General features: G+C 52.1%; 5 protein-coding genes and 1 long non-coding RNA gene across 6 annotated transcripts; 3 read left to right on the top strand and 3 right to left on the bottom strand.

The window, feature by feature from the left end:
* The first annotated feature begins 11 nt into the window (after window positions 1-11).
* On the top strand, window positions 12-2,958 carry LOC117578770 (sarcosine dehydrogenase, mitochondrial). The gene is made up of 3 exons (XM_034264475.1): window positions 12-1,681; window positions 1,739-1,881; window positions 1,943-2,958. Exons 1-3 carry the CDS (start codon window positions 68-70, stop codon window positions 2,904-2,906), a joined length of 2,721 nt encoding a protein of 906 aa, XP_034120366.1. The 5' UTR covers window positions 12-67; the 3' UTR covers window positions 2,907-2,958.
* Window positions 2,959-3,229: 271 nt separating this feature from the next.
* On the bottom strand, window positions 3,230-6,082 carry LOC117587870 (sodium-independent sulfate anion transporter). Its single transcript, XM_034278845.1, has 8 exons — window positions 5,931-6,082; window positions 5,298-5,597; window positions 5,020-5,244; window positions 4,536-4,955; window positions 4,031-4,333; window positions 3,821-3,966; window positions 3,590-3,760; window positions 3,230-3,531 (listed from the first exon to the last, which is right to left on the bottom strand). The coding sequence occupies exons 1-8, from the start codon at window positions 5,944-5,946 to the stop codon at window positions 3,325-3,327; spliced, it is 1,788 nt and encodes a 595-aa protein (XP_034134736.1). The 5' UTR covers window positions 5,947-6,082; the 3' UTR covers window positions 3,230-3,324.
* Window positions 6,083-6,309: 227 nt separating this feature from the next.
* Window positions 6,310-7,537, bottom strand: LOC117587876 (WD repeat-containing protein 5). Its single transcript, XM_034278857.1, has one exon. The coding sequence runs from the start codon at window positions 7,481-7,483 to the stop codon at window positions 6,392-6,394; it is 1,092 nt and encodes a 363-aa protein (XP_034134748.1). The 5' UTR covers window positions 7,484-7,537; the 3' UTR covers window positions 6,310-6,391.
* Window positions 7,538-7,719: 182 nt separating this feature from the next.
* On the top strand, window positions 7,720-9,320 carry LOC117592590. The gene is made up of 3 exons (XR_004574556.1): window positions 7,720-7,806; window positions 7,897-8,015; window positions 9,117-9,320. It is a non-coding gene; the product is annotated as an uncharacterized LOC117592590 (long non-coding RNA).
* A 194-nt stretch (window positions 9,321-9,514) lies between these two features.
* LOC117592571 (larval serum protein 2) lies at window positions 9,515-11,770 on the top strand. Its single transcript, XM_034286455.1, has one exon. The coding sequence runs from the start codon at window positions 9,537-9,539 to the stop codon at window positions 11,640-11,642; it is 2,106 nt and encodes a 701-aa protein (XP_034142346.1). The 5' UTR covers window positions 9,515-9,536; the 3' UTR covers window positions 11,643-11,770.
* Window positions 11,738-13,513, bottom strand: LOC117592565. The gene has a single exon (XM_034286445.1). The coding sequence runs from the start codon at window positions 13,511-13,513 to the stop codon at window positions 11,738-11,740; it is 1,776 nt and encodes a 591-aa protein (XP_034142336.1).

The following is a 13,513-nucleotide window of genomic DNA, read 5'->3' as shown; positions in this document are numbered from 1 at the left end:
TTCGAAATCCGGGGGCTTGGGTCTCAGTCTAGATTCTGTATTCGTCGCGCGAGGCAGCATCTTGAATATGTGGCGCCATCGCATTTTGCATCAGACATCGGTCCGGAAGGAGACTGTCAGCCATAGAGGAGCCTTGCTCAGCCTCAGCTCGCCGCGGGCCCTTAGCCAGCAGCGAGGAGCGGGCGCACCGACTGGGAGCCTGCCAGCATCGGCGGATGTGGTGGTAATCGGTGGCGGGTCGGCAGGATGTCATACCCTGTATCATCTGGCACGGCGTGGGGTGAGGGCGGTGCTCCTGGAGCGTGCCCAGCTCACAGCCGGCACCACCTGGCACACCGCCGGTCTGCTCTGGCGTCTGCGGCCCAACGATGTTGACATCCAGCTGCTGGCCAACTCGCGCCAAATGCTGCAGCAACTGGAGGCGGAAACGGGCCTGGATCCCGGCTGGATACAGAACGGAGGCCTCTTCATTGCCCACAACGAGACGCGGCTGGACGAGTACCGACGCCTGGCCACTGTGGGATCCGCGCTGGGCATTGAGAATCAGATTCTCGGTCCGGAGGAGACCCAGAAGTTGTTTCCGCTACTCGATCCGACTGCCTTTATTGGCTCTTTGTACTCCCCGGGCGATGGGGTCATGGATCCGGCCATGCTGTGTTCGGCACTCAAGAAAGCGGCCACCCATCGAGGCGGACAAGTGATCGAAAATTGCGGAGTCGAAGACATTCTCCTTGAGCAGACATCACGGGGCAAAAAGGTAGTGGGCGTGGCAACGCCTCACGGCAACATACGCACGGAAAGGGTGGTGAATGCCACAGGTGTCTGGGGGCGAGATCTGGTGGCCAAGCACGGCTCCCATCTGCCACTGGTGCCGATGAAGCACGCCTACATTGTGTCCGAATCGATTCCGGGTGTACGTGGCCTGCCCAATATTCGGGACCATGACTTCTCCACGTACTTCCGCATCCAGGGCGATGCTATCTGCATGGGTGGCTACGAACCTAACCCCATCCTGCTGGATCCAGTGGCAAAGGACTTCCACTTTGGCCTCTACGAGCTGGACTGGTCGGTGTTTGAGACGCACGTGGAGGGTGCCCAGAAGCTGTGCCCCAGCTACGCCAAGTACGGGGTGAAGAGCACCGTATGCGGTCCCGAGTCCTTCACGCCCGACCACAAGCCACTGATGGGACCCGATCCTGTACTGAGCGGACTGTACCACAACTGCGGCTTCAACTCCGCTGGCATGATGTTCGGCGGCGGCTGTGGCGAGCAGACTGCCCTGTGGATACTCAATGGTCAGCCGGATCTGCCCATGTTCGGCTTCGATCTGCGCCGCTTCACGCCTGAGCAGGGACGCGCCACTCAGTGGATACGTGAGAAGTCGCACGAGAGCTACGTGAAGAACTACAGCATGGTGTTCAAGTACGATCAGCCGCTGGCAGGCAGGGACTTCCAGAAGGATCCGCTGCACGAGCAAATGCTGCTGGCCAACGCCGTCATGGAGGAGAAGCAGGGCTGGGAGCGTCCCGGCTACTTTCTGGCCTCGGGAGCAGACAGAGCTGCTGTTCAGCCATACGACTGGTATGGCAGCTACGGACATTCACGGCATCAGGACAGCGTCTACGAGCAGGTGCTCGAGGGCGATCTGCATTACGGACGATTCTCAGAGCATCATGAACTGGTAAGTGGAAAGTTGTCTCCATATTAAAGATTATTTTACATGTAACTTGGTTTGCAGATCAAGTCGGAGGCTTTGGCCTGCCGCAACAATGCGGTTGTCTTCAACATGAGTTACTTTGCCAAGCTGCTGCTTGAAGGACCGCAGGCTCAGCAGGCGGCCGACTGGCTCTTCGCTGCCAACACAAATCGAGACCCAAGCAAGTGAGTCAACCCTCAGAATATGCCACAGATCACTCTTTCCATACATAAATGTGCATTCCAGAACTGTCTACAGCTGCGCTCTGAATGCAACTGGCGGCGTCGAAGCGGACGTCACCATAACGCGACTGGCTTCAGGTTCGGGGCAAATCTACGATCCAAAGTTTAGCGGGCAGGCGTACTACATAGTAGCAGGAGGTGCTTCGGCTTACTACACGTACAGCACACTGCTGGATGAGATTCGCAGGCAGGGTTTCGAGGCCAGTCTTAAGGATCTAACTGCTGAAATGGGCGTCATTTCGATTCAAGGGCCCAACAGTCGCCACATCCTGCAGCCCCTGCTGGACTGTGAGCTCTCCGACGAGCAGCTGCCACCCAACTGCACGCGCCTGGCCAAGTTCAAGGGCATCGGGCTTCGTCTGCTGCGTGTCAGCTTCGTGGGAGAACTGGGCTACGAACTGCACGTGCCCAAGTCTGACTGTGTCGCCGTCTACAAAGCCCTGATGGCTGCTGGCGCGTCTCGTGGTCTGCGCAACGCTGGCTACCGTGCACTCTACTCCCTGAGCAGCGAGAAGGGCTACCATTTGTGGAGCTTTGACCTGCGCCCAGACGACACTCCGCTAGAGGCTGGCCTGGGCTTCACCTGCCGCAAGAGCGGCAGCGACTACCGTGGCAAAGCGGCCATCGAGCGACAGCGTTCCGAGGGTGTAAGGAAGCGCCTCGTTTATCTGACGCTGCAGGAGCAGGTTCCCATTTGGGGCCTGGAGGGAGTCTACCGCAATGGAGAGCCAGTGGGGATACTGCGACGGGCAGAGTACGCCTATACACTCGGCAAGTCCCTGGGACAGGCCTACGTCGAGCGACCAGATGGACAAACCATTGACGCTGAGTACGTGCGCGGCGGCCAATACGAAGTGGAGATTCTGGGCAGGCGATACCCAGCCGATTGCCACTTGCGCAGCCCATTCGATCCCACCGGGCAACGGGTTCTCGGTAACTACAGCCAGGCGACAGCAAACGCATCATAATTCGTAATTAAAGTTGAACCGTTGTCTTCCAAGAACAAGACTAAGAACTCTCTTTGCTTGCTGTTCGTGCGCTACGGTGAAAGGACTTTCCCTGCTCCGACTCTCCCTCTCCATCCACTTGTTTTCGAGGGCCTCGAGTTGTGAAGTGCCTGGGAAGGTCATAAATTACATTTCTCCCCGGGCCAGGGTTCGAAGAAAGGTCCCGTCAGCCTTGCGGTCAACGGCTCAATTAATTTTGTTGCCCAACTATTGTGACATGGGGGCAAGCCTTCCCCGAAGCCCAGACGTAATTCTATAGCTAGCGATCCGCCAGACACATTGTCGCCAGTGTAGAGCATGCATCTTATTTTCTATTACAGCATTAAGTAATTCCAGGTCTGGTCTGAGGCAAATACTGTCTTAGGAGCTTAGAGGGTAGTTAGGCTTCAATCGACACAGTCGAGGCTGAGTTGGAAGGAGTATCGTAGTGGGAGGCCACCAGCTCCTCGAGTGTCAGATCAAACTTGAAGATGGGACGAATGTCGTTCTTCAGACGGCAAACAACGCCGGCGGAGGCATAGTTCCACTTCCAGCAGATGAGACCACAGTTGAGAGCATCCAAATCACCCTTCAGGGAGACAATATTCTGCAAAAGAATTTTATTAAAAAAAGAACGGACAATAAATGGAAGGGAAAACACTTGCCATGGCGACTGTGTAGTCAATGGAGTTGATCTCCTCGCCCTTGATCACAACCAGACTCGTTTCGCCACTCTGTTGGTTCAGGAAGCGAACCACTTTCTCTTTAAGGTACTCCGCTGACGCATAATCTAGCTTTTGCTTGACATCCACCACACTCACCTCGTGGCCATTTATCTGCAGGTGTTGGAAAACGTTCAAATTTGGCTGCAATCACACTCGTGGCTTACGGCTTACCTTCTCCAATCGTACGTAGACCTGCGGACGCGCACTGCTGTAGAGAATGTAAACCAGATTGGCGGCAATGCCGCAGAGAATGCCATACTCCAGGCTCCAAAACGTGCACGTAACAATTGTCACCACAAACGGGAACAGATCTTTCTCTGCAAGAGCAAAACTTGGATTAGAATCTGCGGAGGAAAGATCCCACAGCCGACCGCAACTCACTCTTTGACTTCCACATGTCCGCAATCTTGTGCAGCTCCACCAGCGATATCATGGCCGCTATGATGATGGATGCCAGCGTGCACTTGGGTATGTAATAAAAGGTTTGTGTGAGGAAGGCCAACGCCATGAGCACGAGCGCACCCGTGACGGCTCCTCCCAGAGGCGTCTTCACTCCGCTGGCATTGTTGACCGCTGTGCGCGTGAATGAACCCGTCACCGGCATGGACAGCACGAAGCTGCCCATTATATTGCACATGCCCAGGGCCACCATCTCCTGCGATGCATCCACAATTTTGCCCTTTGCTGCGAAAGCAATTACATTAGATATGGGCACTCGATTCGAGACTTTACTGAACTGATATTATGAACGAAAAAAACCGTCGCGATCGGATGATTCATACCGTCAGAGAGAATGCACAAAACAAGTTCTTGTGAATGTGTGTGTGCGACTTTCTTTTGTAAACAATATTATTTAGAGAGCGTTTGCCGAGTGGCTGATACTTACAAAATGCCTTGGATATGGCCACAATTTCCAAAATCGATATCAGCGGTATAGAGCCCAGCGAGGCGCCCACTGTGCTGATCATTTCGCCAAAGGAAACGTACTCTCCATCAACGATGGTGCTGAAGGGCGGCAGACGAAAGGGTGGTACACCCGCTGTGATGTTCCCGGTGACACGGAAGGGCTGGTTGCCATCGCGGCTGAGTATGTAGGCCAGGAATGTGCCAAAGATCACGGCCAAGGCGTTGCGCGAGAGAGCCAGGTACTTCCAGAAGATGCGGTTGCCCCACTTGATGTCCTTCACATGCTTCATGAGCAGCAGGAATACGAGTGAAGACACACCCAGCAGTGCGTCCCATTTCCTAATCGAAGGCAAGTGGGTGAAGAAATTCTTCCAGGACGGCAGCAAATCGTTCGATGGACCTAGATTTTGTTCAAGAACAATCCAATTTAGATTCTACTTGGCTCCAAATTGTTTCCCACTTACTGCTGAGTCCGACTATATTGTTGATCTGTGCACTGCCAATGGTGGTGGCCGCTGCCATGGTGAAACCCGTGATGACTGGTATCGAGATAAAGCGCACGAGCACTCCCATGTTGAGCAGTCCCAGGACGAGCACAATGCAGCCGGCCAGGAAGCAAACGAGCACCGCGTAGTCCGGACTAATGGTCGCATATTGGTTCACCATCAGAGCCATGATTGCAGTTGTGGCTGCGGTAGTGTAAAGTGAGTATTTGAACAGACTGAACAGTGTGTCTCCTTACCGATTGTGACATCCTTGCAGGAGCCAAACACAATGTAGGTGAAGCAGCCCATGAAGGCCGAGTACAGGCCGTACTGCGGCTCCAAGCCAGCCACCACACCATAGGCAATGGCCTGTGGTATGGTAGTGAGTCCCACGGTGAAACCGGCAATAAAATCCTGCATCAAGTACTCAATGCGGTAGCGAGGAAGCCATTGGAGGATGGGAAACTTGTTCGTGATGGTCGACGGGCGACACAGCTTCCTTCCGCTGTCCCTGAGCAGAGAGCCGACGCTCGGAAGTTGCTCCCTGTATAGATGATCTGTAGGTCAGCAAATGAGTCGGAAGATTAGTTTACAATCTCCATTTATTGGGTACATTCTGATAGCCCCCCACGGAGATTGAAATCAAATCATTGAATCTCCCTTGGTAGCACTTTCGGTGGCCTTATCAGTCGGTCTACCCCAAAAGATAAGCCTCTCCGCCACCGATACACTTTTTTGAATTGGCACGTATTCGCTCGATTGGCTACAATTGATTTTATTGCTGAGCATATTGGCTTCAAAAATGCGATTGCGCACTGTCAGCTGTCTGGGTAACCTTGAGTCAAATGCATCCGGGAATTCCCTGCAAGCAGCTGGAAGCGAATACTCACCCTCATCCGCCCTCATCGTGGATTAGTTTGTAGTTGTGATCACAACAATACAGCGACACGAAGAGCGAGAGAGAGAGCAAACACTTAAGCGATAACTGGAGAGACCATACGCGACCGCTCTATACGCCGTTCCAGACTTGAGTGACACTCCATCAGTTTCGGCCTGTCTCGACAACTGGCCGATTGGCCGACTAACCGTCTGGGCTGAGATAGCGATCGAAAGCGGTTCTGTTTGCCGGCATATACCGGGAATACATATATGATTTACAAGACCAGTTACCGGCTTATCGTGTTAACAAGTGTTTACACAGTGATAGCAGCAGAGACTGCTCAACGGCAGTGCCGCCCACCATCACCACTTCAAGCAAACACTTATGGGTCAATTTGAATCGGTTTATTTGCTCAATTTGTATGGATTGGCCTGGCGCTTAGCGGCAGCAAAGTGTTCCTACTGCAACAGACTAATCACAGCTCTTCCATGCTTTGATGGTGAAGGGCTTGAGAAGGGAACCAGTGGCAATGATGTTCTCCTTTGGATGGCAGTCGGTGCAGATGACCAAGTCGCCGTTGGTGTCAATCTTCTGTACCAGTTCAGTGGTTTGCAGACTCCAAATGCACAGCGATTTGTCCTCGCTGCCCGACACAATCCACGTGCCGGACGTAACGGAAAAGTTGGCATTCAGGCAGTAGGCCTCGTTGTGATGTCCAGTGTATCGGCGCAGTACCTTGGACTTTTCGTAGTTCCATAATTTGTGGGTGCTGTCAAAGCTGGAGGTGAGTATGTATTTGCCATTGGGAGAGAATGTGGCGTGGCCCACCACGGGGTTGTCGTCGTCAGTTATCAGCGTCTTCACGAGGTGCAGAGTTCCGGTTTCCCACATTCTCACGAATCCATCGTGGCTGCTCGTAATGAAGTGGCTGCCGTTGCGGTTAAAGTCCACAGATGTAGTGGGATCGCCATGTGCGCGCACTGCCTTGAGGGGCCTGCCAGTGCGCAGGTCCCACAAGTGCACCGCACCGTCGAAACTGGCCGACGCAATGAGATTGGACTGCGGATTGAAGCAGCAGCAGAACACACTGCTTTCATGTTCCTGAAAGGTCTTGACGCAACTATTGCTATTCGGGTCCCAGAGCTTCAACGTTTTGTCATCGCTGGCACTGCCAATGAGTTTGCCATCCAGCGAACACACCACCTCGTTGATGCCATTCGTATGTCCCTCCGAAGTTCCTCCCAGTGTCTGCATGCATTGTAACGAGCGCACGTCCCACAACTTGAGCAAACGATCCGCGGAGGCGCTCACCAAATAGTCGCCATTCGCGCTGAATTTCAGCGATGCAACGCTGCTCTTGTGACCAGACACCTCGCCCTGGAGGCAGTAGCTGGGGTGCTTATTCTTGTCAGCACTGGCTGGCGGCATTGGCATCTTGAAGGCATTATCATCATTGCCCGGATCGGCAGCAGTCGCGGGAGTTGAAGTAGTAGCGGCGGCATCACCACTTTCCGGTAGCACACAATAACTGGCTACATAAGTTTCGCTTTCTGCAGACATCATTGCAGACGGAATAATGGGTAAACTTTACTATATATATTCGATAAATTGGATTTACAAAGGTCACCCGGAATAAAATAAAGCAAAAAAAAAAGAAAAGGGAAAAAAACGCCTGTCAAAGCGAGTGAGTGTGTGCGTGATCTAAAAGCAACGGTGTGTTGATGTAATAGTGTGCGTAAACGTACTTCTAGGCTGTTGGCAGTGCTTTGAGACATTCACAACTAGTCAGGAATGGGATGTTAACAAAAGCAGCGGGGGCCGCCCGCTTTTACAAAATAAAATTATACCAACAGACGAGAGCAAACAAGAGCAATTAATTTTCAAATGTGAGTACATATTTGGAGATTGGGCGACTTATTTTGACAGCCTGTTATTCTGCGTAGACTTGTTAATCAAACATTAAACAAATTCCCCAGACTATCCCACCGTGTGCCATCAATTTGTCACCGAAATACATATTTGCTGACTCTGCTAATCTACGCAAAGTTACAAAGGAAAGGTGTAGACTTCAAAGTTGAGAACGTGCAATACCGAAGTCAGTGAACTTGTATATGATAATTTCAAAGCAAGTCTAATTTATTTATTTATGTTCAGTGCAAGTGTACCTAATATATGATTTTTAAAATTTATCATCGCTTTAACGTCCGACTATGAAAGTCAACTATCGATAGCGTATGCCATCCCTGGTCGCAGCTGCACAAAAACAAATCAACTGAAACAGCGACAACTCTACTACACGCGAGTTAAAACGCGCGAATTTTTAATTATTGAAAGAGAAGAAAATTAATTAAATAACATAATAGGCTACATTTATACTGAAGTGCGTCCATTAGCGTCGCAACAAAGACGTAATTGAGGGCTTTAAAGATGTTATCGATTATCTGAAGTCTCCCACAAGAGACCACGTGCGTATGGATGTAAAGTCTCCAATTGTAATTTTCCATTGTGTGAATTATTATTTTTCCGAAGCTTCGTTTAAAGAATGACTCATCCGACTATACGCAATGGTTCCAACCATGAAGAAACTTCATATGGAGGACGTCTGACTTATTCTTGAGGGTGGGCTTCATGTGGTGGCTGCATCTGTGGTTCCTCTGCGGCAGCTAAAGGAGGAAGACTACGAGTACGACGGGAGCGTCTTCGCTCTCGATTATTTATTTGATTCTCGTTTGGCTGATCCATTTTTAGTTCTGATTGAGCTGTACAGAATCAAACCCAAACTGTGACAGGTTTCAATCCAACACCCACTTTGTTGGGGAAAAGCTAAAGAAAATATTTATTTAAGATTTCAGTGCAACTTTGCATAATTTTAGTCTTATTTATTTGTGGTTTTTGTTTTTTTTATACCCGTCCGTCTGTCCGTCTTGTTTGTCGGCTAGTTCTCAGAGACTATAAGAGCTAGAGCCACCAAATTCAGACTGCTGTATGCTCACACTGAAACCAGTGTATTTCAAAAATGAGTATTTCTTCATGGTTCCAACTATCCACAATATATATATATGTGCATATATACATACATATATACATTATTTGCACAAGTATTTGCATAAGTATGGAAATGGACTATGCGTTTCTTTGATTTGCTTTCTACTCTTGTTGTTCCATGATTAATGTTTGCAATTTGGAATATTTTTAGTATCGCTTGATAATGATGCGCCTGACCATACAACGACCTGACGATGCAAAAACAAAGCCGGCTGCTGTGTAATCTTATCAAGCGGCGGCTTGGGCCTGCCCGCCTAGTAACGTAACATTCGACAGGTGATCTGGCATCAGTGTAACCTGAACCGCTTACGAAATTTATTGTAAGAAGGGCCTGCCGCTGGAGCACCGTCATTTGCCGATAGATGGACCGATCCAGCGCTACAATCCAACGCCTTATCACATGCAATTCGGATCGGTGCAATGGCAGAGGTCGAACGGAGATCTCGCAAAATGTCAAGGCTACACCAGCGACCGGCCATTGGCCGGACTGCAAATCTCGCTATCGCTGAGGCTTGGGCTGCGGTGGGTATAAATGCAGGCTGCAAACGGAGCAGTGGTATGATTCCGCAAGATGAAGTCGTTCACGGCACTCGCAGTTCTTTCGGTGGCACTGCTGGCCCTTGGCGGCCATGCCAAGCACATTGAGTCGAAGGTGGCCGACAAGGACTTCCTGGGCAAGCAGAAGTTTGTCTTCGATATGATGCAGCACATCTACCAGGACGATGTGTTCGTCACCGAATACCCAGCCACCTACGCCGATTACAAGCCATGGGCCCATATGGGTGACTACAATCACCCCGAGTTGCTGGAGCACTTCTTCGAGCTGTGGCAGCACCATCCCTTCCACGACGATCAGGTGTTTTCCGTGATGTATGAGCGCCATGAGGAGTACGCCATCGGTCTGGTGCGCCTCTTCTACTTTGCCAAGAACTGGGAGACCTTCCAGCACGCCGTCTTCTGGGCCCGCCAGCACGTGAACAAGCAGCTGTTTGTGTACGCCTTCACCGTCGTCACCATTGCCCGCGACGACATGCAGGGCATCATCCTGCCGGCCCACTACGAGATCCACCCCTGGAGCTTCTTCGGCGCCCAGACCCTGGAGATGGCCGAGCACTACAAGATGCACGGCTTCCACCACGTGAAGAAGATAGACAACATCTACAATGTGGTGCTCAAGTCAAACTACTCGAACCACTACAGCAATCTGAACTACGACCACGAGATGGCCTACTTCCTGGAGGATGTTGGCTTCAACAGCTTCTACTACTACTACAACCTGGACTATCCCTTCTGGACCAAGGGCTCGGAGCACCATGTGCTGAACAAGGACCGTCGCGGAGAGCTCTACCTGTACACCCACTGGCAGCTGCTCGCCCGCTGGTATCTGGAGCGTCTGTCCAACGACTTGGGCGAGGTGCCCACCTTCAACATGTACGAACCGGTCGCCACCGGCTACTACAGCGGCCTGCGCAGCTACAACGGCGTGCACGACTGGCATCGCGACAACCACCACAACTTCTACCATGACGACAACATCGAGCACATCCAGTATGTGGAGCTCTACACGCAGCGCTTGATGGACTGGATCCACAAGAACGAGAAGTTCGATGTGGAGGTGATCAACCAGCTGGGAAATATCATTCAGGGTAATGCCGACAGCATTGACAAGAAGTTCTACGGCAGCCTGGACAGGGAGTACCGTCACATCGTGAACGGTGGACACCAAGTGGGCAAGCACTACGAGAGCTACCCCGGCCACTTCATGCACTACGAGACGTCGCTGCGCGACCCTCTGTTCTACGAGGTCTACAAGAACCTGGTCGGACACTATTGGCACCTAATGGAGACCTTCCCCGAGTACAAGAAGCACGACTACGAGTTCGAGGGCGTCAAGATCGATGCCGTTCACATGCCCGAGAGCCTAACCACCTACTTTGAGTACTTCGATTCGGACATCAGCAACGCTGTGAATGTTGAGCCCGTTGTCGGGGAAAGCCACGACAACCTGTACTCCTTCGGCCGCAACTCGCACTACAACGGTGTAAGCTATGTGATCAAGGCGCGCCAGCATCGCCTGAACCACAAGCCCTTCGAGTTCACCCTGGACGTCAGCGCCGACAAGGCTCAGGATGCCATTGTGAAGGTGTTCATTGGCCCCAAGCACGACGAGTACGGACACATCATCCCACTGGAGCACAACTACCAGAACTTCTTCGAGCTGGATCACTTCAAGGTGCATCTGGATGCCGGCGTTACCCACATCAAGCGCAACAGCGGTGACTTCTTCATCTGGGTCAACGATCGCACCACCTACCTGGAGCTGTACAAGAAGCTGATGGATGCCTCCGTCAGCGACTACAAGTTCAAGCTGGATCAGTCTGAGGCCCACTGCGGTGTACCCAACCGCATGATGCTGCCCAAGGGCAAGAAGGGTGGCCAGGTCTACCAGTTCTTCTACATGGTCTATCCCTTCCACGAGACGGAGGTGGCCCAGTACACCGGCTACGATCCCATCATCAGCTGCGGCATCGGTCACGGCTCCCGCTACGTGGATGCCCTGCCCTTCGGCTTCCCTTTCAACCGCCCGATCAAGCACGACTACTACTTCGATGTGCACAACTTCAAGTTCTTCGATGTGAAAATCTTCCACCGTGACGAGAACACCAACGTAGCCTAGACGCAACGAACGAACGGAATTGAACATGGACAATCCGTATCATTAATCCACTTACCCACAAACCCCACAGATCTATTCAATTTCACTTTCAACTTTCAACAATAAACTAAATCCGAACACAAAGCAAACGCCTGAAGCTGCTGCCAACCAGTCTCGAGGATAAACAGCAGCACGGCCAGCAGAGTCAGCGCTCCATATGCCAGCCAAACCCATTGCAGATCAATGAGGCGCAGGGAACTGCCAGTTTCATGAGTCTCTCGTTGAATCTGTTGCAAGCTGAGATCACGCAGGCTGGCGACTCCAGCGACCGACATGTCGTAGTGATGCATTCCCACCCAATATTGATAGATTCCGCTGGCTCTCGCCTCCAGAATTAGTTTGTTGATGGGCGCCTCAAACCAGGAGTGCTGGGGCAGCTCGAAGGTCAGCAGAGCCAGCGACCACAGGCAGGCGTCCTTGGAGTAGATGAAAAGTTCTCGTGAAAAGTGTTTCTGCTGATTCTCGAACAGGGTCCAGTGTAGGCGCGTGGCCAGGTAGACGTAGCTGGTGTTCCCCTCGTCCCGTAGCCGTATGTACTCGCTCGCATTGACGGTCAGAACGGGTAGCTGTAGATCCGCAACAGAATCCAGATCTTCTTCCATAACGACAAGAGGCAGGCGGGCGCGCCTGACATCAGCGATGCTGCGGGCCTGGAATTGCTTCGGTGGTTGGGCCAGCATCGTTTCCAGAGCCGCTCCAAAGATGCAGCTGATGTTGAGGCCGACAATGCCCAGCATAAGGTAGATGCACTTGCTGGTGGAGCCACTCTCTTGGTTAGTCAACTGAAAGGACTGTCCCAAGACACCGCGCAGAGCTCTGTCATTCAGCAGAAAATCCACAAGGTAGACTTCCCGCTCATGCAGACGTCTTTGGCAGCTGAGAGTCAGGCCGTAGGCGTACACAATGACCAAAGCAATGCATACGTTTCCAACACTGCTCAGGTGGCGGTAGATGTCCCGCACTGGAATCTCGTTTGCCACGGGAATCATCAGGCACATGTGCGTCAACTCAAATGGATAACTAGAGTTAGGCATTTGCTCCACGTGGGACACGCTAACCGGCAGATCGATTGGCAGCCGCTTGACCAGATCTCGCAGAGTATTCGCATTGAGAAAGCGTCCCGGAATGACAGTCTGGGCATACTCCAGGGTTGCGTTCAGTTTCCAGACCAAGGTGCGTGCAAATCGACCAACCGATCCGGCCAGAACCTTCTTCCCCGTGCATCTGTCCACATAGACAACGGAGCGTGGATGCCATTGGTCTGGCATTACAATCAGCGGCTCTCCCTGCATATTGGGGAAGAGCGCCTCGAAGATATGCGACGCTTGCAGGGTGCGCCGCTCTACCCTGAACTCGGGATAGGGATGGTAGCGGTAGTAGAAACGCTGCACATCGACGGCCATCAGTCCAACCACGTTCAGCATTTTCAGTTCGTAGCAGCGTCGCAGCATTTGGTCCATTGCAGCGGGATTGGCCAATCTATTCGCTAGATATAGAAGACATTTCTCGTTGCGTCTATTCTCCAGCGAAGTTGCTAGTGCTTGCAGCAGCAGCTCCTCCTCGTGCAGCCCATTCCCGGGTAGGCACACAACGTGCAGTGCACGGGAAAACTCCTCATGCTGCGGCTGAGCGCTTCTGGCTGATTGCAGCACCACTGTAAGCGAATTGAATGCGTAGAGTTCAGGCAGCCAGGAATCTGGACAGTAGTCATAGCGGATTATCAGCAGCTCCAGCGAAGACGACTTGGCCACGCTCCTGATAAAGTCCACAGTGGATTCCGAGGCTATGACGATGGCCCAAAGAAGTAGCAAGGTGCTCAGGACAGTCCACAT

Source organism: Drosophila guanche, unplaced genomic scaffold, assembly GCF_900245975.1.
Source record: "Drosophila guanche unplaced genomic scaffold, DGUA_6, whole genome shotgun sequence".
NCBI classification, from domain to species: Eukaryota; Metazoa; Arthropoda; class Insecta; order Diptera; family Drosophilidae; genus Drosophila; species Drosophila guanche.
The sequence above is the reverse complement of the archived record's forward strand: the minus strand, read 5'-3'. Positions and strand labels throughout refer to the sequence as shown.